Genomic DNA, 26,844 nt, shown 5'->3' with positions numbered 1-26,844 from the left:
TGTCCGCACCTGGGACCCGAACTGGCAACCCCCCGGCTCCCAAAGCAGAATGTGCGCACTTAACCACTGTGCCACCGGGCCAGCCCCTGGACATATTTTTTAGGAGGCTACTATTCAACCCACTACAGGGACCTAGAAGATGTCTGATATTACAAGGCAGCAGAATATGACCCTGTAAAGGTAAAATCAGCTGCATGAAGGGCCTCCAGCTGAGGAGTTTGGGCTGTACCCTTGAAGTGAATGGGGAACTGTTGAATTTTGAACAGAGGAGGAATAGAATCAGATTTGGTCTGGCTGTTGTGGGGAGAGAGTGTTGGAATTGTCCACACAAGAGTTGGTAAAGGTGGGGAGCAGGAGGGGCAGTGGGAACGTTTCAGGGTGTAGGAGACGAGGAGCAGGAAGAGGAAGGAATATGCAGTGGCTCCTGGGCTTCTGACTTGAGCGATCTAGGATGTTAACTCCAGGGAAGGGTGGATCTGAGGTTCCTGAGGGTGGAGATGTCCGGGAAACAATCAGAGAGATGGGTCTGCGGCCCAGACCTCTCCCTGGAGTGTAAATAAAGTTTGGGAAAGGGGAATAGAATAGGGGTGACAGAAGCCTGGGAAACACTAATTTTTTCCCATCATTTTATTATGAAAATTTTCCAACATACCTAAAAGTTTAAAGAGTTACCCAGTGAACACCCAGGTACCCACCACCTAGAGTCCATAATTGCCGTTTTTCTGCACTTGCTTTATCGCACATCTGTCCACCCGTCTGAGCATCACAGATCCGTTTGGGTTTTTGTGTGTTTCAGAGTAAGTTACAAACATCAGGGCTCTTTGCTTCAACACTTCCGCATGCGTATCATTTAACTAGAGTTCAATATTTAGTGAAATGGGTTAATCTTAAGTGTGCTGGTTGATGAATTTTGATGAAGGCATCCACCAGTGTACCCCAAGTCCCTGTCAAGATACAGACCATTTCCATCACCCCAGAAAGCTCCCTGCGCCCCTTACAGTCCACTCCTGTCCTCACCCCACACCCAGAAGCAACCACTATCTTCTTTCTTTTTTTTTTTCAGTCATCGATTAGTTCTGTCTGTTTTAGAGCTTAATGTAGGTGGAATCATAGAGGACGAGCTCTTTTGTGTCTGGCTTCTTTCACTCAGCATCAATCTGTAAGAGTTATTTCTGCTGTTGCGTGTATCAGTACTTTGTCCCTTTCTATTGCTGAGCAGTATTCTGTTGTAAGGATGTTAAGGAATACCAGTTTTTAAGGAGTGGGCAGAGAAAAAGGATTCCACCAAGGAGACTTAGAAGGAAGAGTGAAGGCAGTAGGAAAAGCACCCAGACAGGACGTCAAGGAAAACCATCTGGATCAGTTACAATTAGGTTTGACTGCATATAACATAAAAACTAGCACTGGTTTAAATAACATAGGCATTTTTTTTCTGTCATGTAAAAGAAATCCAGAAGTAGACAGTCCTGGGGTGGTTTGGTGGCTCATTGTGCCATCACCAGCCCAGGCTCCTGGCTTTTTGCTCAGCTGTCTTCAGCACTGGCTTCTAGCCTCAAAGTCACCACATGGTTCAATATGGCTGCTGAAGCTCCAGCCATCCCATCTGCTTTCCAAACTGGCAACAGAAGGAGAAAGCATGGAGGGGGAAAAAAGAATTATACCTTCTAGCTGAAACCATCTCTTTTAGCAGCCTTCCTCAAACTTCCACACATATCCACTTAACATCTCATTGGCCAGAACTTAATCACATGGCCCCCTCCACTAGGAAAAGTAGTCTTGTAACTAGCCACTGGGCACACTGCCACTCCAAGTATAATGAGACTTCTGTTACTAGGAGGGGAAATGGATCTTGGCTGTCAGCAGTCTCCCCTGCCTTTTCTCTTTCGAGACTTGGTGGCCATGCCATGGTCCACTTGTCCTTTCTGTGTGTGGCCTTTCATAAGCTGAAGCCTCTGCTTGGAAGATTTCCATCCTCCTGAGTCCCCAGGGCTCCTTCCTTCTCTGAGGGTTGGTTTCTCTGTCTTTTTCTGTATCTCTTTTCCCGGTAGGGGTCTCCTGGGTCTCTGACCGACTGCCTGGGCTGTGAGGGTTTTGTGGAGGGTGGGAATGAAAGGGAAAGTATCTAGAACGTTGGCAGAGGTCTCTGTGGCCCCCTCCTCTACTCCTGGGCCCCCCGTCCTGTGGCTGGCACCTCCATCTCAGGCATCCTTCCCTCCCCCTCTTTGGTCAGCCTCCTCCAACAAGGAAGCCTGCAGAAGGAGATTTCTCTGGAGGGTTAGTGAGATTCAGAGGGAGAAGATGGCATTTGGAGACAGACAGACGGACCTGAGTTCAAGTCTTTCTGTGTAAACCTCTCTGAGACTCAATGGCCTTGTCTGTAAATCGGGGAAAGAACAGCCTCACAGGCGTGGCTGCGTTGAGAGGAGCAGGAGATGCAGGCCTGTGGCTGCCTCTCTGACAGGGATGAATTGTGCACACTTGCAGGAAGGCTGGCAGAGACCTTCCCGCCCTGCCGGGGCCCAGGCAGCTCCAGGCTGTGCCGTAGAGGCCATCTACGCCACCTTCCCTGTGGTCCCCTCCACGCCTGCTCTTGGGAAATGTCTGGAGAGTGAGGCATCTGGTCCTGTGGGTCCTGGGAATTGTTTAGTGCACAGGAGAGTCAGCATGGGCTGCTGGAGTCTGAACTGTTGGCCAGGCCAGGGTCCACCGCAGGTCACTCCCCTGGCCTTGACTCCATGCCCTAATGGGACAGCCTGGAGCCTCCTGGAGGAGAGAGGGCGGGTTAACGTGACCTCTCGTTCCCTCCTCGTGCTTCTCCAAAGTGAGTAGGTCTCACCAAACAGCCAGGCCTGCTCACAGTACCAGACCTGGGCAGACTGGGTGCTGTTGCTCCTCTTCCCCGCTCCCACCCCAGAAATAGCAGAGTCGGCTCGCCCCCTGCCAGCCTCCCTCAGACATAAGCCCTGGGCCCTCCGGGGCAGTGGGCCCTATTTCCCAGGTGTGTGGTGTACACACATCTCAGTGGCTGGATCCCTCGGTTCTGTGGCTCTTCATGTGCATGCCTGTCCTGGGGAAAAATAGCCATGTCCCCTGACAGCTTAATGGGCTGTCAGCATGGAGACTGCAGAGGAAGTCTGCAGGACCAGGTGCAGTGAGGCCGGGGAAAGCTCTCGGCTGCCAAAGGGCCAGATTGGACTGAGCGTAGCTGTGGCCGGGTGCCCTGGTGACCCGTTGACACCATTCTTGGGCTGCCCGGGGGCTGGTGTGTTGTGACAGAGGGGGAGGAGCCAGGGCCCTGTGGAGAACTTGGCTCCAGCCTCAGACCTGAGAGGGACAGTGCATTCCTCTGCTCATTCATTCACTCCACACACATTTCCCGAGGTCCTGCCGCATGTCAGCCCGTGAGTGCTGGGCACACGGCCATGACTGAGACACCCACTTCCTGCCCCGGGGTCTCAGGGACGAAAGGGCTGGATCAACGGGGGCACTGGAAGGCCATGTGCTGTAGGAGTTCTGAGCAGGGGCACCAGGGAGGACTTCCTGGAGGAAGTGATATCTGAGCAGACGATGGGACAGGCCCAGCCAGGAGGATGCAGGGTAGCAGGAGGGTCCCTCACGCAGCTGCAGGAGAGACCCTACTGGTGGGGTTTGACTGGGGGCCTTTCTGAGGTGCTGCCCTGCACCCCCCATAGGCCTGATCTGCTTGTCCCTGGGAGGGGGTGTCTGTGCGTGGGCCCTGGGGCCTAAGTAGTGCTGGCAGTGCCAAGGGGGTTAACGGCAGCTTGACTTCCCTGTGGCCTTCTCTTCTCTCCTTCTCCGAAGGAAGCCTACTTTGAAATTATAGAAATAAGTGCCGGCTTCTGAGGAGTCTGCTGTTCGATTGTGTCCCTGCCAGGCCTCGGTGCCACCTTCTCGCCCACGCTCTGCCAGCCTTGGGCTCCATCCTGCATGGGGCCTTGTTCTGAGGGGTGAGGGCTCCCTCGGGTGCAGTTCTTCAACACCCACCCCCCCTCCCGGCCCCAGGCATCGGGCTCAGTGTACAAATGGTACCCAAGGAGGAGGGGCTCAGGAAGTGACATCGCTTGGCCCGCCCCCACCTCCTTATTCCCTATAAAAAGCAAAATGGTGACTCAGAGAGGAGAGTTGGAAGCATCCTGCCTCCTGCTCCCACTGTTAATTTTTAGACTTGGAATTAGGCAGGAAGCAAAAGAAACAGCAGCTCCAGATATGCGACTGGCATGCGATTAAGCCGGTGGCAGCAGCAGAGCCGCTCTTCCCCGGCTCCCAGCAGCCCCTGAACTGCAGCGCCCGGTGCCTGTGGCGCTCCCCAGCCCCTCACGAGGCCCGGGCCCCACGCGCCCCTGCCTGGGCCAGGCCGTGGATGGTGCGGCCGGGGGCATGGCAGCCGGGGGCCGCCGCCGGCGCCCACTGCGCTACAAGTCCCTGGCAGCCCTTGTGGAGGACTCTCAGTGGCCTTTCTTGTTCCTTGTCTCAGACTTCAGCTACGGGGCAGACGACTACGACGGAGAGGGGAATGAGGAGCAGAAGGGGCCCCCGGAGGGCTCGGAGACCATGCCGTACATCGACGAGTCACCCACCATGTCACCCCAGCTCAGCGCCCGTAGCCAGGGCGGCGGGGACAGCATCTCCCCCACTCCACCCGAGGGGCTGGCACCTGGGGTAGGTACACCTGCTTTTCCTTCTGGGTTTGGAGGGAGGGGGCTTTGGAGGAGGGTGGGTAGGCATGCATGGATGTCGTGGGCCAGGCTCAGCTTGGGACACTGCTAGGGGAAATTTGGACCTGGCTGTTCTTGGTACACTCATCATCTCCTTCCAGCCCTGGGCCCCCTCAGACTAGGTTGCCCCCTCCCCCAATCCCCACCTGCTGCTCTCTCTACCAGCCCTGCACCTATCTCTGCCTCCTCTACTGGCCATCTGCTCCCCCTGCCTCCGGGACACCCTCACTTCTGCTTTCAGCCCCTCTCTAGCAGGATGGGGCCTTGGGGAGGGAAGAAGCTCTCTGGGCCTGAGCTGGGCAGTGGCTGCATATGTGACCTGTGGGCTGTAAATGTACAGATGCTGGCTCAGCAAACCAAGGCTGCCCTCAGTACTCACTGTGGGGCAGGGTGAGCTGCTTCTGTAGCATTCACTGAGGACCAAGGGCCCTGTCCAGCCTTCTCTGTTGACCCTGAGCCCGAATGATTTCCACCTCTCCTCTTGTCTGCTGATAGGAGCTCTGCTCCAAAGAGAAGCGTTCGACAAGGAATATTAAGTATGTGCACTGAGACAGGCCGGGGGATAGCAATGTGTGGAGGTTTGCCATCCTTGTAATTCCTGCTGTTCCTGACCACAGGGACTGGCTCTGCCTGGGCCCCAGCTTGTGTGCACGTGTGTCGGAGACACACAAGCTGGTAAGACAGAGAGGTTCCTGGGGGCTGTTTTTCTGGAATTGAGGAGAATCAAAGCTGTTCCTCCGTTTCGGTGGCTTGGAGTTGCTCGGTCCCGCTTGGTGGAGGGCTTGTTCATGTGTGTCTTATGGGGCTCCCCTTTCTTCTCTCTTATACCCCGAGGAGCAGTCACTAAGATGCTGTGAGATACTGTTCCCCTCCTGCACGGCCCAGCACCCCCCACTCCAGCTGGGGGGCTGACTGGACTCTACTGTTCCTTGAGAACCCCCACTTCCTTCCCTGCCAGCCTCCTTGGCCACCCTCCACAGAGCTCTTACCCCCCTTCACACACCAGGGTGGCTGTTATAGCCTTTGGCAACAAGGGCCTTGGCAACGGGCTTCCCACTTGGGGGAAGCCACATTGTTGCCGTGGCAACAGAGGCCCAGGCAGAGCCTGGTGGCTGCCAGGCAGTGTGAGTTTGGGAAGGGATGGTTGGGGGCAGGTGGGAGATGGAGGGGATGGGCAAGGGTGTTGGTAAGGTTCAGGCCCCCCACAGCCGGCAGTCTGTGGTGTTGCCATGTCGTCCTAAGGAAGGGTGGCAGGTGAGTGACAGCTATCTTGGACATGCAGGGCAAGATTTTTGCCACTGATAGAGAAGAAGGCATTCTGGGACCTGAACTAAGGCCAACCAGAGGAAGCAAGGAGAAAACTCTTGGTTCCCATCTCTGCCTTTGGGTCTCTGACCACAGCAGGGCTCAGCGACCCCCCAGGGGCCTTAGCTGTTAGCCTGCTGTGAGCAGGTGCAGCAAGATTCACCGTAGGACCCGACACAGGGCCAGGATGCTGGCTGAGTCTTGACAACATGTGGCCAAATAGAGCTGCTTGCTGAAGAGAAAAGCGTCTTTGCCATTTCCTTCTCCCCTCTCTGCCTTCCTCCTTGCTTCCTGCCCTCTTTCCTTCTCTCACCACGTGACTACCTCGCTGGGGTGCTAGTCCATTGATTTCTAGATTCCATCATAGAAGGTGCTGTCAGGTTCTTACTGCAGTGAAACAGGTTGCAGGCATAACAAGGAGATGCACCCTGCCTGGAGCTCTGAGACTTTGGGGCAGTGACTTACTTCATTTTGTGGCTGCCCGTTTTGCTCGGTGGCTCACGAGGGAATGACTTGGTTTAAGGACTTTGAAATCCAGAGATGCTACAGTGACAACTGACTAAAGTGCTTGGGGACCCCAGGATGGATGTTTACACCATTGGCCGGAAGTCATGCAAGTTAGGGGTGGGGAGCATTTATCCACCTGGGGATCCCAGCGGAGACTCCAGTCCCATGCAGCCCCTGTCTGCCCACTTTCCCAGCTGGAGTTGCATTTCTGCCCTTTCTGCTGTGTCACTGGCCCCATCTAGTGGACTCCACAAGTATTGCTGTTTACATTAGGGTGCTGGAGAGAGTCGACACACCTCTTCCTGAGCCTTGGGGGTGTTTCAGTTTAAAAAAAACACAAAAAACCAAGGTTTCTGCTACTTGGCTCTGTTCACTTGGCCAGGCAGGTCCCCTCCCTGCCAGGCTTCCTGTTGTGGCCTTGGGAACCAAGGGGACTTTTGGACCAAATCAGATGATTGTTCTAGATATTCGGATATCTGGCCTCTGACAGCGGGGGCATTCCACACCCAAATATGCAGCCAACTTGTGCCTGGAAGCCTAAGTTTTTGTTAGTCAGAGTTCTCCAGAGAAACAGAACCAATAGGATGCAGAAAGAGAGAGAGAGAGAAATTTATTATAACAAGTTAGCTCACTTGATTATGGAGGCTGAGAAATCCCCAAGATCTGTAGTCAGCAAGCTGGGACACCCAGGAGAGCTGAGGTGTGGCTCCAGTCTGAGTCTGAAGGCTGGAAAAGACTTATGTTCCAGTTCAACAGTCAGGCAGGAGGAGTTTCCCTCTTACTCAGCCTTTTTGTTCTATTTGGGTCTTCAATTGATTAGATAAGGCCCACCCGCATTGGGGAGAGCAAGCTGCTTTACTCCGTCAGCTGATTCAAGTGTTAATCTCATCCAGAAACACCCTCACAGACACACCCAGAATGACATTTGGCCAAATGCCTGAGCACCTCTGGCCCAGTCAGGTTGACGCATAAAGTTTTTTTAATTAAGATTTTATTTTTCCTTTTTCTCCCCAAAGCCCCCCCGTACACAGTTGTATATTTTTAGTTGTGGGTCCTTCTAGTTGTGGCATGTGGGACGCCACCTCAGCATGGCTCGATGAGCAGTGCCATGTCCGTGCCCAGGATCCGAACCGGCAAAACCCTGGGTCGCCAAAGCGGAGTGCGCGAACTTAACCACTCGGCCATGGGGCCGGCCCCAACACATAAAATTTTTTTTTTTAAAGATTGGCACCTGAGCTAATATCTGTTGCCAGTCTTCTGTTTTTCTTCTTCTTCTTCTCCCCAAAGCCCCCCAGTACATAGTTGTATATTCTAGTTGTAGGTCCTTCTGGTTGTGCTATGTGGGACACTGCCTCAGCATGGCCTGATGAGTGGTGCTGTGTCTGTACCCAGGATCTGAACCTGCGAAACTCTGGACTGCTGAAGCAGAGTGCGCGAACTTAACCACTCGGCCATGGGGCCGGCCCCTGACACATAAAATTAACCATCACAGTCTTAATCTCCCAGCAGAATGGAGGGACATGAGCTTTGGATAGAGGAGTATAGGCTATTCTCCAGCTGTGACACTTTGGATGAGTCTCATAACCCCTCTGAGCCTCGGTTTCCTCATCTCTAAATAGGGCTAACTACCTGAAGGGTTGTTGAGGGGACGGACCTGGATAGCTCAGGGGAGGTCCGCAGCATTGGGCCTGGCTCACTGTGGGTGCACAGGCCTTGGTGATGGGGGCCCACAAGACTCTTCTCGCCAGCTTTTAGAGGGATGGGGAGCCCGGAGCATTGCCAGGACCCGCTCTAATATTTGCTGGACAACAACTCAGTCTGCTTCTGCAGCCTCCTTTCTGGCGTTGGATCAGTCCTGCCAGGTGTGGTAGCCTGGCTGAAGCAGGTATCTGTGGGGTTGGCATGACACATGCTCCTCGCTCCCCAGCATGCCCTACAGCCTTGCCCTGCTGCTCTTGTCTTAGCTGTGCCACAGCTATGCAGCCCACTGAGATATCAAGGCGAAACCTGAAGGCCTGCCCTGCAGACCCCTCACTCTCCCCCTGCCCAGGCTGAGCAGAGCTCCTGGCGGGGCCAGGGCCACGGACCACTGGGGGCTCAGTTCAACTGGGTACCTGGTTTCACCCTGGGACGGAGGGGTAGGGACTCTCAATCTTAGCTGACAAGTGGGAGCACACGTTCCTCTGCCAGGACCTTGGTCTCATAGAAAACTTGTTCCCCATATGAAATAGACTTCTCTGTCTCCCCTCTCAGAGGCGCAGTAAAATGGAGCCACAAAGCAGAGAGAAGATCTGGGTGTTGTCTCAGTGCTGCCACTTTAGCTGTGTGACATGAGGGATGTCACTCACCCTCTCTGAGCTCCAGTTTGTTCATTTGTAAAGTGAAGATACTGAGCATTTCCTCCCTCCTGACCTCACACAGCTGTCATGAGGCTTCCATGAGATGGCGTTAGGCCGAGCACTTTGTAAATGGTAAAGTCTGTGCACATGTTAGTGGGGACTGCTCAATGTCAAACTCATCGTGAGTTCCTGTGGTACCCAGAGGCAGGTCAAAGGGTGTCTAATAAAAGGCTGAATTCAGGGGTTCAGACTCCAGCCAGCAGGAAAATCCGCAGATAAGCATGGGAGAGAGTTGAAACGATCACCATGTTGTTCTCATCTTCCTCCCCCTCCTCCTCCTCATCACAGCCTTTTCCATGGGTTGTCTCATTGAAGGCCCTCCACAAGCCTATGGGGCAGGTGCAGTGACCATCATTTTACAACTGGGGAAACTGAAGCTCAGAGAGGTGACATACTTTGCCCAAGACCTGCCAGCGGGGCCAGAGATTTATTTAAATTCAGGTCTTTCTGATGCTGGGACCTGTGCAGTACCACCAGGTCTGCTCAGACACCACGTCCCTGTGAACCTTTGACAGCCGTCGCTGAGCCCTTGGCTGTGTGGGAATTGTGCACCGTTACTAGTGGCCATGTCTGCCCTGTAAGATCGGGAGCCCAGGTCCCCGATCGTCTCCATGGCCCCCGTCAGCAGCTCCCAGGCACCAAGGGGTGGTCACTTGGTGTTTGTGGAATTGAACCAAGCACCACTGGGCGGCCAGGGAGGAGGGAGGGAGGGCAGATGCTGGCTCAGGGGATGAAGCTGCCCCCTCTTCCCTTCCTCGATCCCTTCTGAAGGCCTGGGGTTTGGGATTTGAGGTTGCAGACAAGGAGGTTGCTTCTAGGAGAATGGAGATGCCCCGTGGAGAGCCGGGAGCACCTGGGAGTGCATCCTAGTCTGCTCCCTCCGACAGTGTTCGAGGCCTGGGTTGGGTGGGTTAGCGGCTGCCATGGCCTTTGTGCTCTCACGTGTTTCCAGCTGCTGGGCAGTCAGAGACATACTTTCCTCAAGGTGTTAACCTCCTGTCTCGGCAGGCTTGCTCCTTGTTTCTCCCTTTCTGGACCTTTGGTCCCCACTACAAAGAGGAGATTAACTGGCTGCTCCTGGGTGCCAGGTGCCATGCTAGGAGCCCACAGGTATCATTACCGCCTGATACCTCCCACCCCTGGAGGAGCCCCCCATTTCGTAGATGAGGAAACTAAGGCTCGGGGGGTTCCTTGGCTTGTCTGAGTTGAGAAGGAGGTAAGTAGGAAGTAGGGAGACATGGTGCCCTGATTGTGACCCTCAGCCCCCTCCACAGCTGGCCCTCCCTGTCCTCTCTGGCCCCCACCCCGTCACACCTGGCTCAGATCTGGTCTTCCCTGATTCACCACACCCGGCTGACCTGCAGCATCCCTGTTGCTCTCACAGCCTGCCTGGGATCTCCCTCTCCCCGCTAGCGTGCTGGGGTCGTACTTCATGAATGTATTTCACATCTGACAATAAGGCTCCTTCCAAACAAACACTTATTCAGTGAAGGTTTGTTGATCTCCTGCAGGTCTCAGGCCCTGTGGACATGAGGGTGAGCCGACCACACCCCTTCTCTACCCTTGAGGCCCTGGAGTCTTTGGGGGCGGGTCAAGGAGGCAGACCGACCTGCATAATCACACCAACATGTGTTAACTTGCCCCTGAGAATGTCCTCACGTTGAGGTATTGGCCACATGGGGTGAGCCGTCAGTGGGCAGAGGCTGATGGCCTCTGGGCTCTGGGCTCTGTTGGGGCACGGGAGGGCAAAGCACATCCCACCCGTAGGCTGGCTCTTAGCCACAACTGTTTTCCGTCATTGTCGCCTGGTTTCTCCACTAGGGGGTGCTGGCGCATTCTCTCCCGGGGTGATGCTCTTGTCCACCGTCCACCACAGGGTCAGGGACTGGTTGCTTCCATCTGGAGGACCACACAGACCCCTCACCCTCCTGCCTGTGAGACAGAAACAAGAGGAAGAATAGAAACACTTTCATAGCGCCTCCTAAACCCCGGGTGCTGGTATAGCACTTTATAAATGTTAACTCATTTCGTCCTCACCACAACCTTGGAGGTCGGCACCATCATTGCCCCACTTTACAGATGTGGAAACAAAAGTGCAAAGAGGTTACGGAGCCCACCTGAGGCCCCACAGCTGGTAAGTGGTGGGGTGCTCGTCACCGCTGCCCTCCGCTACCTCTCCAGAACAGGAGCCTTAGGGCTTGTTTTTCCTTGTAAATGAGGATAAATACCTCCCATCTGGAAGGGGTATTTGAGGACCAAGTGACATAACACCTGTGGAAACGCCTAGGGCTGGACCACATGGAGGACACGCTCCCGAGGTCACTGTTGAATTTGAATCTCTCCCCGGATGTGAACCCAGTTCCCTAGGAGCCCCCAGCTCTGGCTGCCCATGCACCTTCCCGTCCCTGCTCTAGTCCTGGCAGAGGTGGCCCAGCTCCCAGCGGCATTCCGGCTGGGCAAAGGAGGGTGCCACCGGGGAGGGTTCTGGGAAGAGAGAGGCACAGAGAGGGGAGCCCAGTTGCTGGGAAAGAAGTTAGAGTTGCCTCGGGCTATTTCCCACGTGGCCTTAATCTGCCCTTCTTCCTCCCTGGTCCCCACTTCGAGGGTGGTCCCCTTAAGCCCACCTTGCTGGACACTGACCCACCGCCAGGGCTCATGAGCTGAGGAAGGAGGGTCGTGCTGGGAAATAGAGATGAATGGTGCTTGTCCTGCTGTATCTGGCTCTGGTAGATGCTCGCCCCGCCTCCCTCCTTGGCTCCTGGTTTCTGGTTCTGGAGTATGTCTAGAGCAGGCTGTGTGCTCGGGAAACGGCCAGACAGTTCCCTGTGGTGGGAGCTTGTCCTGTGTGTTGCAAGGTGTTTAGCAGCATCCCCAGCCTCCACCCGCTAGATGCCAGTTAGCGACCCCCAGTTGTGATGACCACAAATGTCACCAGAAGTTGCCAGATGTCTCCTGGGGACAGAATCAGCCCCAGTGGAACACCACTGGTCTAGAAGGAGATTGGAAGCAGGACAGTCTGGAACAGTGGTTCTCTGGGGACATTTGCCATCTACTAAGAGTGAAAAGGTAGGTGCTCAGAGAAGACAGTGAGTGGAATGACCCTGGGAGGCTTACCGGGCAAGGTGGGGTCTCCCAGGGAGGATGAGTCAGGGCCTTCGGGTTAGGCGGATGGTTCCTATGAAACCAGTTATGTGATGCAGGACCCCAGGGCTAAGGGGAGGGGAACAGTCACTGGGTCCTCACAGGGCAGCCTGCTAGGGAGGGTGGCTGGGGCAGGAGTAGGAGGGGGACTGCTTATTCTGTGCCCTTTATACTCTTTGCATTTGAAGGTTGAGAAAGTATTACCCAATTAAAATTAAAGAAAATTACCGTATGTTGCCCTGGAGGTCTGGATGAGAATAGAGTTACCATGAGACAAGGTTTGAGTAAATATTAAGAAGAATATTTCAGGGGCCGGCCTCGTGATGCAGTGGTTAAGTTCGCATGTTCCACTTCGGTGGCCCGGGGTTCACCAGTTCGGATCCCGGGTGCGGACATGGCACCACTTGGCACGCCATGCTGTGGAAGGCATCCCACATATAAAGTAGAGGAAGATGGGCATGGATGTTAGCTCAGGGCCAGTCTTCCTCAGCAAAAAGAGGAGGATTGGCCACAGATGTTAGCTCAGGGCTAATCTTCCTCAAAAAAAAAAAGAATATTTCAAGTGTTAGAATTGTCTAGCAGTAGGACAAGTAATGAGCTTCCTGTCCTCGGAAGGATTCAAGCAGAGGCTGGTGACTGAAGGTAGAGAGGAGATTCCCTTTTTTTGGTAGAACTATGAGACTTTTGGGTTCCCTTTAGCTCTGGAGCCCACATCACATGATCAATTACCTTAGGAACCCTCCATGCAACCTGAACCCCTTCATTTATCTTCTTGGGAGACGCTTTGCCTTGTACTGTAAGCACCCCTGGGGTCATTTCCACTCACTAAGTGTTTTCTGAGCACCCACTTTTTACAAGATCTTGTTTTGGGTGCTGTGTGGGATTAGCATGCACAGGGGTTGCCCCTCAGGCCCTTACACACACACACACACACACACACACATGCATGCACAATCCCTCTATTTCAGGCCGTCTGTGCAACAGCCTTGAGAGATGTACAGCTTCCCAAGGGGGGAGTCATGTGACCCCAGGTTGGGGAATCAGGGAGGGGATCAGGTAGGAGGCAGCCTCAGAGAGTAAGTAGTATTCTCTCCCGGCACTGGTCGGGAAGGACATTCTAGAGAAAGGGGGCTGTGTAAGTTCTGGAATGTGGGAAACCTCTGGAGGTTTGAGAAAAGGAGAATGGTCTAGTGTGGCTGCGGCACTGGGTTCATTGGAAGAGGTGGGAGTTGAAGGTGGGAGTGGGCTGAGGCTCCCCGTTCTGTACTCCCCACACCCCACCGTCACTGCCAAAGAAGAGAATAGCTGGTGCCTACTGAGGGCTTCACACAGGCCAGGCACTGCCCTATGGGTGCCAGTCCTCACAGCACCCTAGACTTGGTGCTATCATTATCCCCGTTTGGTAGATGAGGAAACTGAGGCCCAGGGAGTTTGAATGACTTGCCCAGGGTCCCACAACTGGCAAGAGGCGGAGTGAGGATTCAGATACAGAATCCAGGGAAGTTTGCTTGGTTTTGTTTATTTGTTTTATTGTATAAACAGTGTCACGTACTGGCTTATACCCAACACTGCTTTATGTAATTGGACCCCACATACGATTTTTGGAGTGACTTCTGCTATAACAAAGGGAAGGCAGAGGGAGGAGCCAAGGGTATCAGGAAGATGATGAATCTATTCCATCTGCAGCTGCAGCCAACTCTGCCTGCCCCTGGCACTGGTCCATTGGGGTCAGTTCTGTTTGGCCCAGAGTCTATCGAGCTCCAGAACAGCTAGAGGTGGGGCTTGAGCTTCTGCCAAAAAAGTTGGGATGGCCAGGGACAGGCTGAGAGGAGGGAGAAGGGGCTTTAAGGGCCAGGCCTGGAGGTGAGAGTGTGCCCAGCCCTTTCGGGGGTCAGCAAGCAGCAGAGGTTGTTGAGTCATCAGCAAGGGCCCCACTGCCCTTGTTTGGGCTGACTTGGTGGCTTCCTGCTGGGCACAGAGTGAGCAATGTCTTAGAAGAGTAATCTGATGTCAGCGGGAGGGATGCATTCAAGAATGGCCATGTCACTCCCTGCTTAAAACCCTTCAATGCCTTCCCTTTGTCCTGATGGTAAAATTGAACCCTCAGCAATGCTGTCATGGCCCCGCCTGACCTGACCACTTGACCCCTGCCTACCTCTGCACCCTCATTACCAAGCTCCCAATTAGAATGTGACCGCCACCATAGAGCTTTGCCAGTTTTGTCACAAAACACCTGCTCATGGCAAACTCTAGTGCCTAGTACTGTGCCTGGCACATAGCAGATGCTCAGTAAATATTGGTTGAAGGAAGGAAGGAATGGACACTCACCACCCAGGCTGCACTTATCTCCTTATGCCTCACGCAGTCCCGTCTGTCCCATCCCCACCCCCCGCCCCCACGGGCCTGGCTAACCCCTGTTCATTTTTAGATGTGAGTTTTAATGTCACCTCCTCCAGAGAGCCCACAGTTACTCCCCCTTTGCTGCATCAGATGCACCTGGTCTTGTGCCCCCAGAGCTCATTCTACTTTCCTAATCGTAGCACTTACCACACTTCTTTTTTTAACTTCTTTCTTTTCCCTGATTACATCACCAAAAGTTCTAATTTTATAGAAGTATATAATATAGAAAGTGAAAGTCTCCTTAAGTCCCACCCTACAGAGAGAACTTCTGTTGAGTTGGTTGTATGTTTCTTCTTATTTTTCCGTGTGAGATATTATACATATATATATATATATTTTTTTTAAGTGAGATCATACTATTGGTACTGTTACGCAGTTTTCTCTTGTTATTCTACTTAATACATCTTGGACGTCTTGCACATCAGTAATTAAAGGTGTACATCATTCTTCCTCATGACTGTATGCAGTATTTCATTTTATGGATGTACCACAGGTCACTTAACCGGTCCCCTTCTGATAGACGTCTGGGCTGTTTCCAGTCTTTCACTGGTATAAACATCATTGCAGTGAACATCTTCCGTACATAGATCCCCGTGCCCTTGTAGAAATGTTTTTGCACAAAAAACCTTTAAAGGGGAGTTGCTGAGTCAGAGGGTGTGAACATTTAAAATCACAATAGCTATTTCCATGTTATCCTTTCTGGAAAAGTTGTACCTCAGCCCCATAGTTCTGAGACTGACCCCTCCCCTGGCACTGCCGTGGCTCACAATGGCCCACAATGGTCAACTCCACGGAGGGAGACGTGGTATCCGGTTTGTGGCTACATTCTGAATGCTGGCACAGTGCCTGGTACACAGTCGGCAGTTAATAAATACTTGTCGATTGAGCAGGTAAGGGACTGAGAGGATGGAGAACGAATGTGAGGGAAGGCCATTGGGTTTGCGGAGAGTAAACTATCGGTGGCTTTGAGAGTGTGGGCCTGGCGAGTGTCAGAAATCTTAGCCTGTGCTCCTGGCCCATGGAGGAGTCCGGGCCCCTCACCGTCTCCGCTGTGGTTCCTGCCTGCTTCTCCAAGTTCACCGCCTGCCCCTTTTCTCTTCTGTCCTCCAGCTCTGGTTCCTGGGGTTCCTTAGAAAACATTTTCCTTTCCAGCCTTCCTCTCTTTTGCCTGGAAACACTTCCCCCTTTCAGGATGCTGCTCAGAAACCATTCTCCTGGGGAGTTTTCCTCCCAGGCAGGGTGAGTGCCTTTGTCCCGTGTTCCCGCTGTGTTGCTCAGTGAGAACACTGCCTCATTTGTGCATATGTCCTTCACCCCCTGTAGGTTGAGAGCACTCTAGCAGCAAGAGCCCTGTCTCCCAGACTTGTGTGTCTCTAATGCCAGACCTTCTCTGTGTATGAATGAACGAACGAATGAACAGATTGACGGACAGGCAAGATCAGGAGTCAAAATGGAATATTTTTGTGGTTGTGTAGGTGTGAGCTACTGCAAACTTGGGTTGGGGTGGTGGCTTTGGAAAAGGAAGAGAAGGAAGAACCAGAAGGATTTGGTAAAAGGGATGTAGGGTCTGAGGGAAGGAAGAGTCACAAGATGGCAGCCCCACCAACAGAAGTGGAGAAGCCAGAAGGGGAAGCTGGGTTAGGGACGGGCAGGGTCGTTTGGTCTGGATATGTGGAGTGGAGGGGCTGTTGATGGGTGATCCAGCTGACAGCACAGAGGGCATGTTTGGAGTTGAGTAAGAAGCTGGAGCTGCACATGGCGATGGGCTGCCATTGGCCTAGAAGTGAGAAGGCATGTGTTCTCCCTGGGTAGAAAGCAGAGGGCTGAGGCCTGGGTCCTGAATGGGTGACTCCACATTTATAGGAGGCAGGGGAGAGAAGGGCCAGCCTAAACCAGAGTGGTCAGAAGCAGCAGCAGGGTCACGGAAGCTGAGCGATTTGAGAACGTCCAGACCACAGGGGCCAAGGAATAGAGAGGGAAGTCTCTGACTTTGGAATAAGGCAATGTAGGGGCCTTTGGGGAGGAGGCTCAGGAGCCAGGCTGAAGCAGGCGGAGTGTGGAGGGGAGTGTGGAGGACGCAGGGAGGAAGCTCAGGTCCAGGGCTGGCTGGGGCATTTGTAGGGGAAAGGGAGGGAGCACAGTTGGGACTTGTGAGTCACTTCCCCTCCAGGGGAGACTGAGGGCCTCCTCTGAGCGGAGTCTGTGTGCCCCACGGAGATGGGAGGGCATTCTAGTTACTCACTGGAATTTCCAGCCAACCAGGGTGGTGTGGAGTAGAGATGCCTTGGATGTTTGGAGAGCAGCTTCTGAGAGGTTTCGGGGATTGGGGAAGAAGTAGGTGTCGTTCCTGCCATGCCGGGTAGGGGCGTAGGCAATGGTGATGGTGATACTCTAGGAGACTTCTAAGGGTACCTCAATCTCCCTTGGGAGGGTGAAGGGAGACAGGAGGGGCCCTTGGGCTTTAAGGCCCTTCTCCCACGCCACCTGCTTGTCTGACCGGTAGGGGCGGCCCATACCATGCACCTGGAGCCTGTGGGGCAGGAGACAGAAACGGTGGCACCGAGCCCTGGGCTGGCACACTTGTGCCGCAGAATGCCAGGCCTGGTTGTTCCCAAGCCCTGGGAACAGCGTCGCCTGCCCAAACCAAATGAGGAATTGTGGCTGAAGGGCCCTTCAGATGTACGCCAGCTATTTATAACCCAGCCAGGGCGGGGACAGTGGAAAACCAGGGACTGAGGGAGAGGCCGGGGTGGGGTGGGGGGTGCCACTGTGGAACCCCATCAGCCCTGAGGCCTCAGAGAGCCCACCCCAAATGCCTTGGTCTGCATTTCAGCTTTGGCGACAGGGAAGAGCCTGTCACCAGTGAGGACATGTTCTCTGCCCTATTAGAATGGCAGGAGCCCCATCTAGAACCCAGAGCTTCCAGAGACTTTTTTGGGGAGTTGGGATAAGAAATCATGTCCATTTTCCTGTTCCCTCTGCTTTCCTCCTCAACCCTCTGCCCTACTTAGAGGCTCAGCCAGGGGCCCTGTTCTCAGCTGAGGTGCCAGAGGAAGGGAGAGGCGATGACACCAGGTGGGCCCAGGGTGGGGCACAGTTGACCCTCCTTTGGAATTCATTTCCAAATGAGTTCCAATGAGTTTGACTCTTGCCCCTGTGGCCATACACTTGTCACCTGACAGGGGATGTGACATGTGCACAAGGAGGCCGGTGGTAGACACATGAGATGGACAGCTCAGACACTGCATCGAGCCATACTGGCTGGTCCTGGCAACTGTGACTGGGAGTTCAGAATTGTGCGTTAGAAACATCAGAAAATTTCGAGGGAATCCCTGGCTGGAGACATGGTTGGTGGGGGGGCTGGTGGGAGATTAGGGACTTGGCTTGAGTGGGGCTGGAGCTTCAGGGCTCACCACCCAGAATCCTGAGTTTTCACTTGATCCACCTGGTTGGTGGCTCCTATCCTCCAGGGTTACAGAGATAAGCGGTGGGTTGGTAGTGTGCAAAGCCGAATTTGGTTCTAAGATGCCAGGTCCAATGAGGAAATGAGACAAAGGGGATATTCAGGGAACTCCTCCGTCCCGTCCCCTACACCACTCCCAACCTTCCCTCAGAGAAACAACCAGCTGCAAGAAGGCAGCACCCTTGTCTGTGGGCTTGACTCAGGGCACAGATGTGTTTCATTTAGATTGCACCATTTTTTTTAATGTAATTTACCTGCCATCATTTTAAAATTGAAAGATGTCACTTAAGAATCTAGATTTCCAGCTCCTCTGGAACAATCCGAGATGGGGCAACCTTGAGCCTGCATTGCCTCTGGCAGCCATCAGCTAGGGCCGAGTGGCGGTTTCTCAGTTCACCCAGTTCCTACCTGGCTCCCTTCACTGATTGATCTCACCTGCACCCTCATGGGTGCTGGCATCTGCAACCTTTGCCCCAGGTGTTGTGTGGTTAAAGAGCTGTTTTGGGGTGCTTCCCCTAAACTCCTCCCCCAGGAGAGTAGGGGGATGTACATCTCTGCATGGGGCTAGGGCCCCAGAATGTGGCTTCACCCTCTGGATGGATTTAGTTTCTGTAACCATTGAAGAAGCCCAGGGAAGCAGACTGGGGTAGGCAGGGCTGGTGATGGTCCCTGTCCGGGGTTATGTGTACCCTCCCCTGTGGGGCTGGCTCTAGGGGGCCAGGCCCCTCTTGAGGGAAAAGAGCCCCAAGGAGGTGGTATTGCTAACCCAGCAGCATCTGTGAGTAGGAGGTGGGGCACCTCCGGCCGTCCGAGGTGGCCCCCCTGCAGACGCTGGCTGTCACTTGTGCTTCTGTCGTGGCGAGGCACGTCAGGCCTCCTGTGCACAAAGCCTTGGTTTCTCACCCATGGTGGGGATGGAAACTATGGTTTCTCACTAGGCCTTGGCCTCCCCTCTGCCAAGGTGTCCGAGACTGATGCAAAGATGAAACGGAGACGCAAGGTGACAGTGAGGTAGACCCGGGTCCTCTGCGAGGCTGTGCGGGCAGCTGCTCCTCGCTCCTCCCCCTGCCCGCCCGCGTCCCGGCGAGGGGCTGTAAATAAAGCCTGTCTCTGGGAAGCGGACCTCCCCCTGCGCCCGGCCCGGCTGCGGCCTCCTCGCCCCTCCTCCGCTCTCGGGCAGCCTGCGCCAGCCGCCCGGCCCGGTGACCGCGGAGAGGGAACGGCCCCACCTCACAAGTCAAGTCGTGCATTTCCTGTGTATTAATAGCAAACGCGAACCTCAGAGTCCAGAAAGGGCGGGATCCGTGGCCGGCGGCGGGGAGCGCGGGCCCCTCCTGCACCCGCCGGCCCGCGCACGCCGGGAAGGGCCGCGGCGGCCGCGCAGGGGCGCCTCCTTCTGCTCGGCCGGCGCCTCCTCGCCGGGGACAGCCCTGAGATCGCGGCGGCGGCGGCGGCGGCGGCGGAGCTCCCAGCCGAGAGGCGGCTGAGCCGGCGGGGCTGCCCGGGAGGACCCGCTTCCCCTTTCTCGGGGCGGGGACGCGCGCGAGGCGGGCCCGCAGCCCCGGCGCTCAAGGGCTGGGAAGCGGCGGCAGGACAAGGTTCATAATGGAGCCTTTCATCGGGAGCCCGTGGCCAGGTGCCAGGACTGACTCCGGGGAGGCCAGCATGCTGGTTTAGGCCTGCCCTGCACGCTCTTCCTCTCCCCGCCTGCCTGCCGGCCTCCCTCCCGGGCGGACGGCGGCAACGGCTGCCGCTGCCGCTGCCGCCGCCGCCGCCGCCGCCGCTGCTGCTGCGTGGACCTTGCTTCCTGTTTGCCCTCCGCGGCTCCGGCTGCCATGGAAGAGGAAGAGGAGGCAATAGGCTTTTTGGACAAGGTTCTGGAGGATGAAGATGTGTTTCTCCTGGAGGAGTGCGAGCTGGGAACCCCGACCAGCCCCGGCTCAGGGTCCCCCTTCTTGGTGGCTGTGAAGGTGGGAATGTGACACGCCCTGGATGCTTGTCGGGGGAGGGGGCAGGGCTAGCAGCTCTCGACTGCTGAAGCTGTGTGCGGGCAGAAATGGCTGATTGCTGCACCAACCTCATGGCTGAGGGGAAGCACCTCGCTCAGTCTGAGAGGGGCTGGCACATGCCTGCGAGCGGATGCGAGGGGCTCTGCCCTCCGGCAGCTGCTCCTGGGGGAGAGGTGCAGTGCCCGCCGCCTCCCCCTGGACCAGTTGTCCTCAGGGGGAGTGGCTGCTGGCTTTCCCCAGGCCAGCTGTGCTGGGGGCTTTCTCTGGCAGTGACATGAGTCACCTGGTGGGCAGTCAGTGGTGTGAGCCTGCTGCCCCAGAGGAGCTGTCTGACTTGAAACCAGGAGGCCATAATCCATTGTTTCCATGGCAACCGTAAGATAAGTGCACTTATGAAGTTCAGGCCAAGGGGGCCACTCTCCTCCGAGCAAAGAGACTTGGTGAATCTGGGCAATCTAGGGCAAGACAGAGAGCATTTGGAGAGCTGGAGAGCCAGAGGTCACTGAGCTTCCTTGAAGGAAAAGAATTGGATCAGCTGAAGTGGGGGAGGTAACAGCTGGCCTTGAGGCAGGAGCCAGGTGGGTAGACACTTTTCCAAGGTGGGTGTAGGCAGGAAGCATCCGGCCGGCCCCAGCCCACCCACTCTGGGGCTGTGGGCATTGTCATTGTCAGCGCCTGTCCTGTCCTAGGAGTTGCCGAGAAAGCAGAGCAGGAGGGGAGTGGTTGCGTGGATCCCCTTCCCTTCTGTTCACCTCTTCCCCCGGGGCAGTGCTCCCCCTTGAAACCACACCAGTGCCGCCTGAGGCAGGGCACACCACACTGTTTTTCCTTTCCTCGCCAGGCCCTCCTCTCAGAGCTCTACCCTCAGCCTTTTGCTCACCTCATCTCTGTTCTGTGGCTAGAAGGGAGGGCCAGTGAGAAGGTATGGCAGGGAGTTTGCAGACTGCAAGCCGGGCTTCCTAACAGACAGCGCCCATCTGTGGGCCCCGGGCTGTCCGCCCAGAGAACCCTGCACCCCAGAGGGCGTGGTGCGCAGAGCATTGCTGTGGGCAGGAGGCTGTCACTGAGCGTCTCTGGGCCTGTTTGTCTCTCCGGTAAGATAGGGATCACAGCCCCGCCCCGCCCACGTTACAGTGTGGGTCTGAGGAAGAGATTTTAAAGGAGGTAAAAATAGACTGCAGACCCACGGTAGGTGGCTCGTGTGTGGAGTCTGGGTGGAGCAGTAGCTGCAGGCCTGGGTGTGGAGAAGAGAGGAGCTGTAATGGGAGGCTAGCAGTGGCTAGTGTCCCAACGCTGGCTCTCTCATCTGGTGCTAGCTTGAGCACTGGGGGTGTCATGTCTCTCACTGGGCCCACGAAGGCCTCTGCACTTATGGCCTGACCAGCCTCCCCACCAGGAAGAGGATGGGAAAAAGTCTGGTTGTGAACCAAGAGCACCAGCTGTGGGCTTTCTAGTGTGTGGGATGGGAGGTATGTGGACCTTCTGTGAGAAACCCTCCCCAGCTCAGATGGGGTCCCACTCATATGCTGCCTTGTGGGTCCACCCTCACTCTGGGCTCTGGCTTATACCTTGGTCTTAGCCCATCTTTCTTCTGCTCGGAAATCTAGACGTCTGCTGCCTTGAGTCTGTCCTGTTCTCCCCGAGGGCAAGGGCCATGTTGCATGGTACATGTACGTGGCTGGTGCCCAGTGGATTTGTGTCTGGAAAGAGTGAGGCTCGATGGGGCCTGTAAAGGGTGTACCATGTCCCCAGTCTTGTTCCATCTCAGAGGTATTCTAAGGAGGGGGCACATGAATGCCAAGGGAGCCTGGGCTCAGATCACACCTAAAAACACGCCTTCCCCCAGACCCCTGTGAGCGCCTACATCAGTCTTCACCTCCACCTTGCTGCCTCGGTGTTCCCAGATGTGTCTCTAGCATGGGGGACGGGGGCCTTTCCTGAGTGTTGGGGTATTCCTGTCTCATCCCGAACACCTCTGGGATGCCCTCTTCCTCTACCAGGCTTGGCCATCTATAGGGGGAGAAGACAAGCAGCGTGGCTACAGAGAGCTGGGAAGTAAAGCTCACTGACTTATTCAACAAACACCATCAGGTTGTGTTCTATTCCAAGCATTCTGCCTGGCACTGGGGAGGAGACACAGTTCAGGGCGAGAGGGAAAGTGCACAGATAATAGGAGTATGATGAGAAAGCAGTCAGGGCTGTGAGAAGGATTCTGATAAAAAGGGTGCTAAATTCAGAGGAGGAGAGACTACCTCTAGCTGAGTCAGGGCTGGACTGGGTGCAGGTGTGTGCATGCACGTGGTCAAGGGGCATCTCTGGAGGGTATGCTCCTGTCCTGGGCCTCGGACGGTCTTGGCACACTCTTGCACAGTAGGCTCTTCTCGGCAGCTGGTAGGAATCCAAGACAGTTCTCTCTTTGCTATTACTTGACTTCAGGAGTGCTTACCTTAAACAGCAGTTGTCTTCCTCAGCAGGTGTCCAAATGCCAGTCCTATAAGTCAGTCCTGTTTTCAGTGTAATTTCTGAGATGCTGCATCTTCCTGGGGGACAGATGTGAAGATGGCAGTGGTTTTCTCCAGAGCTGGGGCTAGAGCTTGCTGTGTCTTTCAACCCAGACTTCCCTTTGAGGAGTTAATGATCTAGAAACTAATAATAACGTGGATACTGATAGCACCATCACCTCCCATCTGTAAAGTGTTATATTCTTTCCAAAACTCTTTCGTGCAGTCCTATTTAAAGGTACACAGGGCTGATAGAGGCCTTGCTACATAAAAGCTGCTATTTAAAGGAACTCATTTGTCAGGAATAAAATCCTTTTGTAATGCAGATTAACCCTTCAGGTGTTAATCTGTGCCAATTTTTAAAGGATCGCCTGAAATGCCTATGTTTCTGTTTCATCTGCCCAGGTCTCTTCTCCCTCCATGGGCAGTAATGGCCATGCCCGTGTCACCCACTTGGGTGTTTCCCAAAGTGCGGGTCACATCTGAGATAATTTGAGAGGTGATTTTAGGTGGCACCTGGTATATATTTTGCACTTTAACAGTTAGGTATATGTTTTAATGTATGCTGGAAAAATATGACTTGCACATCTCGCGATTTCAGATGTAATGCTTGGGATAAGCCTGTGCTTTTAAGAAGTCCGTTGTCAAGAACAATGTTAAGTAAATAATAGTGCCGTGGTGTGTGAGTTTGAGAGAACTGCAAAGATAACATGGGAACCGCTGAAGTTTGGAAACACTGCTAGACCTGCCTGAAGCTGCGTTCAGCAGGGAGCTTGGAAGTGGGGGTCCACCCTTCAGGAGAAGGGGGCAGCTGGAGCTTCAGCTTCATTGCTCAGCGTTGCCCCAGTGTCCTCGCTGCTGTAAATTCTGCTCAGGAAATAGCTGAAAGAGACCTCCCCCATGCCTGGCGCTAAGGAGATGAGTGAATGGGCTGGATGTCCCTTATTGTCTCAGCTCAGAGAGGGGCCAGCTCTCTTGAGGCTGATGCTTGGTGTGGGCACAGCCCTCTCCCCAGGGGATCTACTCTGAGCAGATCCCACAGGGTGCTCCTTGCAAACTGGTGTGACCCAGGGGCTGAATTCTGCTATCCGTGGAGCCCTGTGGCCTAAGGCTCTGGATTGCAGGCCGCCCTGTCTGTTCAGTCCTCACTGTTTTCTGAGAGGAGGTCAAGCTCCTGGACAGACTGTGTCTTGGCCTGGCCTAGAACCAAACCTTTGGAGGTACCACTTAACCTCTAAGCTCTGTAGAAGACCGGGCCGGGCCTGGCTAAGCCTTCCTTATAGATACTGTCCCTGCCGGAGTCACTTGACCTGTTGGATTTGGGGGCCTGGAGCTGACAGACTTTCAGCCTAGCAGACTGTGTAAAATGCTGGGGATGAACGAGCCCACCGTGGCTGCATTTCGTAAGCTCCTCTCGGGAAGGAAGTGGGGACAGTGTCACTCAGAAGGCAGCTTCCCTGTGCCGGGGGACTGGCAAGCAGCATGGCGTGGACTGTGGGGGCCTTGAACTCTTCAGAGAACTCACCTTGGAGATGCTGGGCGTGTGAGTACCACCTCTGGAGGGCTCTTTGGGGGCAGAGACTGTCTCCCTCAGTGTATTCCCAGTGTCTGGCACATAGTGGGGAATGAATGAATGAATGTCCAGCCTGGTGTTTTCTGAGAGAAGAATAGCCTCCCACGGTTGAAGAAAGAGTTGTGAATTTCAGATAATTCTAAACCAGGAACATGTGAGGTCTGGGGAAAGCAAAGAAAAGATGAAAGAGGTTTTTGGTAGTAACTGAGCAACAGGCCTCCTGTCGGTAAAATGCACACAATTTGATTTCACATCCCCAAGCTCTCTGTCACCTCCACCCCCATGCCAGCCAAAACTTTAAGTGAATGTGGCTCAGAGTGGGTATCTTGGGGATGCTCTTTCCAGATTGGACTCATGAACCAGCCCAGTGGTGTAGCCATTAAGTTCCCATGTTCTGCTTTGGCGGCCCGGGGTTCACTGGTTCGGATCCCAGGTGCGGACATGGCACTCCTTGTCAAGCCATGCTGTGGCAGGCGTCCCACATATAAAGTAGAGGAAGATGGGCATGGATGTTAGCTCAGGGCCAGTCTTCCTCAGCAAAAAAACAAGGAGGATTGGCTACAGATGTTAACTCAGGGCTAATCTTCCTCAAAAAAAAAAAAAAGATTGGACTCTGAGGTGGGAGACCCTTAGGACAGGGTCTTGCTGAAATGGGCTGTCACAGGGGTCTGTGCTCATGTCAGGCTGGATGAAGGCTTGGCAGGGGCTGCGAATCACCAGGTCTTCACCACGGTCGTAGTCCAACCAGCTCTACTGTTAAGCTCACAGTGTGCCCCAGGTGACTTCCTTTAGAGGATGTTTGCCAGGCCCTCAGGCAAATCCCTGGTTGGCAGGGAACAGGAGGAGAGTGGGGCATGGTAGGGGAGCACTGGCCCCCAGCGTGGACGGCGACTTCTCATTTGCCTGGCTTGGGATGCAGCACCGTTTGTGTGACACGCCGGGAGGAAGCCTAGGTTCTGACGTCAGACCCTCAACCTCTTGGGGCCGGGCCTGCAGGCCCTGCTCCAGGCGCTGATCTCATTCCTCAGAGGGAGATGCCTGCCTGCAATGCGGACAGCCCCAGGCAGCTGGCAGTTTCCACTTTCTGCCTCGGGGGGATAATGGTAACACCTTCCAGACTGTGGGATTCCAGTGAGTTAATCCATGGAAAGCGCTTAGAACAGTGCCTGGTACTTGTGAAGCCCTCAGTCAATAACTATTGTCCTTCCCTGAAGCTTGGCATCCATACTGGTTTCCTAATGATGCTGAAACAAATTACCACACATTCAGTGGCTTAAAACAACCCAGATTCATTCTCTTACACACACGTCTGAAGAAGTCAACAAGGCTGCACTCCTTCTGGAAGCTGTAGGGAAGAGAATCCGTTTCCATGCCTTTTCCAGCTGTGAGAGGCCCCTTATATTCCTTGGCTCATGGCCCATCCTCTGTCTCCAAAGCTAGCAGTGTGGCATCTTCCAGTCCATCCCCACCTTGCTTCTGGGGTCACATCGCCTGTCCTCTGACTCTGACCTTCTTGCCTCCCTGCTGTGCCTCCATGTGACCAGGCCCTGCCCAAGTCATGACTCTAATTTCTCTTCTTTGGCTGTCTGTATCCTCCACTAAACTGCCCCCCGCACGTGGGGCCAGGTCCTTTGTTATCTCGCTCACTGTTATAAGGGTGAGTAGATGGATGGATGGTTGGATATCAAATAAGAAAACATGGAAAAAACGATGGGAAAGAAACAAAGCAAGGTGTTAGCAGTAGGATATGGCTGATTGTTTTTCCTTTTATATTTCTGTATTTTCCAGATTTCCTTTAATAAGTCTATTTGGCTTTTATCCCCTACGAAAGCGTTACATAAAGAAGAGAAAAAAGGCAAGAAAACAGGCCACTGAGGACTTTGGCCTCCTTTCTCACGAGCCATTGGCTTTTGGTTTGCTTTCGTACAGGTGGATGCAGGGAAGGGCCTGGAGATGAGGAAGCTGGTTCTCTCGGGGTTCCTGGCCAGCGAAGAGATCTACATTAACCAGCTGGAAGCCCTGTTGCTGGTGAGTCTATGCTCTGGGGTCTTGTGGTCCCCATGTGGGACAGTGTCGTGTTCTGAAACTGCTTTCGGAGTTGGAGAGGAACAGGGACCTGGACCAGTCCTTCCCCGTGAGGCCATCTGTGGTACTGCTCTGCTTACAGCTTGGCACTGGGCAGCCAGGGTCATTGCCAGAAAGGAGCTGTCCCCCTCAGCCCTGACCCTCCGTTATGTGCTCTGGGAAAGTCAAGAGAAGAAACACAACCAGGTTTGGGATAGCGAACACCCCCGTGGTCTATGGCCGCGGTGGCACAGGCATTACTAATCGATCACAGTACTCTGTCCAGATGGAGGCCTAGCCCCACCTCCACACTGTGAGCAATCTCTGCCAGTCAATCAAATTGAGACCTTTGTCATTCCTGGTCCCAGTCCTTCCTCCTACCTGGCCTAGTGAACCATTCATGCCATCGTGAGGCCCTGTGGCAGGAAATGTGAGGTGGAGGGCTGCCTGTGTCATTTTGAGAAGCGCCAAATCTCCGAGGCATTAGACCAACCCCAGCCCTCTGTGAAGATGCCTCAGTTTCCGCTCTGAGAGGGAGGCATTGTTGTGAGACTCTGACTGAGGGGGTAATTTTAAACTGTTTTCAAACGGTGAAAGTACTACACAGATGTAAGATGTTTTTGCCTTTGAAGAAAGTGCTTATTAGATGTGTCTGGATATGATGCAGAGTGATTGTGGCATGTAAAGTTCTTTCCCCTGGGTGTTTGCAGTCAGAGACATAAGATGATTTCAGAAAAAGGAGGAAT

The 26,844-nt window shown here is 54.3% G+C and overlaps 1 protein-coding gene across 2 annotated transcripts in view; it reads left to right on the top strand.

Annotated features, from left to right (window-relative positions):
- Positions 1–26,844, top strand: part of ABR (ABR activator of RhoGEF and GTPase) — a 179,500-nt gene that overhangs the window by 81,915 nt on the left and 70,741 nt on the right. For both annotated transcript variants that reach the window (XM_046676115.1, XM_046676116.1), the window contains exons 2-3: positions 4,496–4,680; positions 25,964–26,062. In XM_046676115.1, the coding sequence (XP_046532071.1) occupies positions 4,496–4,680; positions 25,964–26,062 (284 nt within the window). The remainder of the gene's footprint in view (positions 1–4,495; positions 4,681–25,963; positions 26,063–26,844) is intronic.

Source organism: Equus quagga, chromosome 11, assembly GCF_021613505.1.
Source record: "Equus quagga isolate Etosha38 chromosome 11, UCLA_HA_Equagga_1.0, whole genome shotgun sequence".
Lineage (NCBI taxonomy): Eukaryota > Metazoa > Chordata > Mammalia > Perissodactyla > Equidae > Equus > Equus quagga.
Note: the sequence above shows the minus strand (reverse complement) of the source record. Positions and strands in the feature narration are given on the sequence as shown.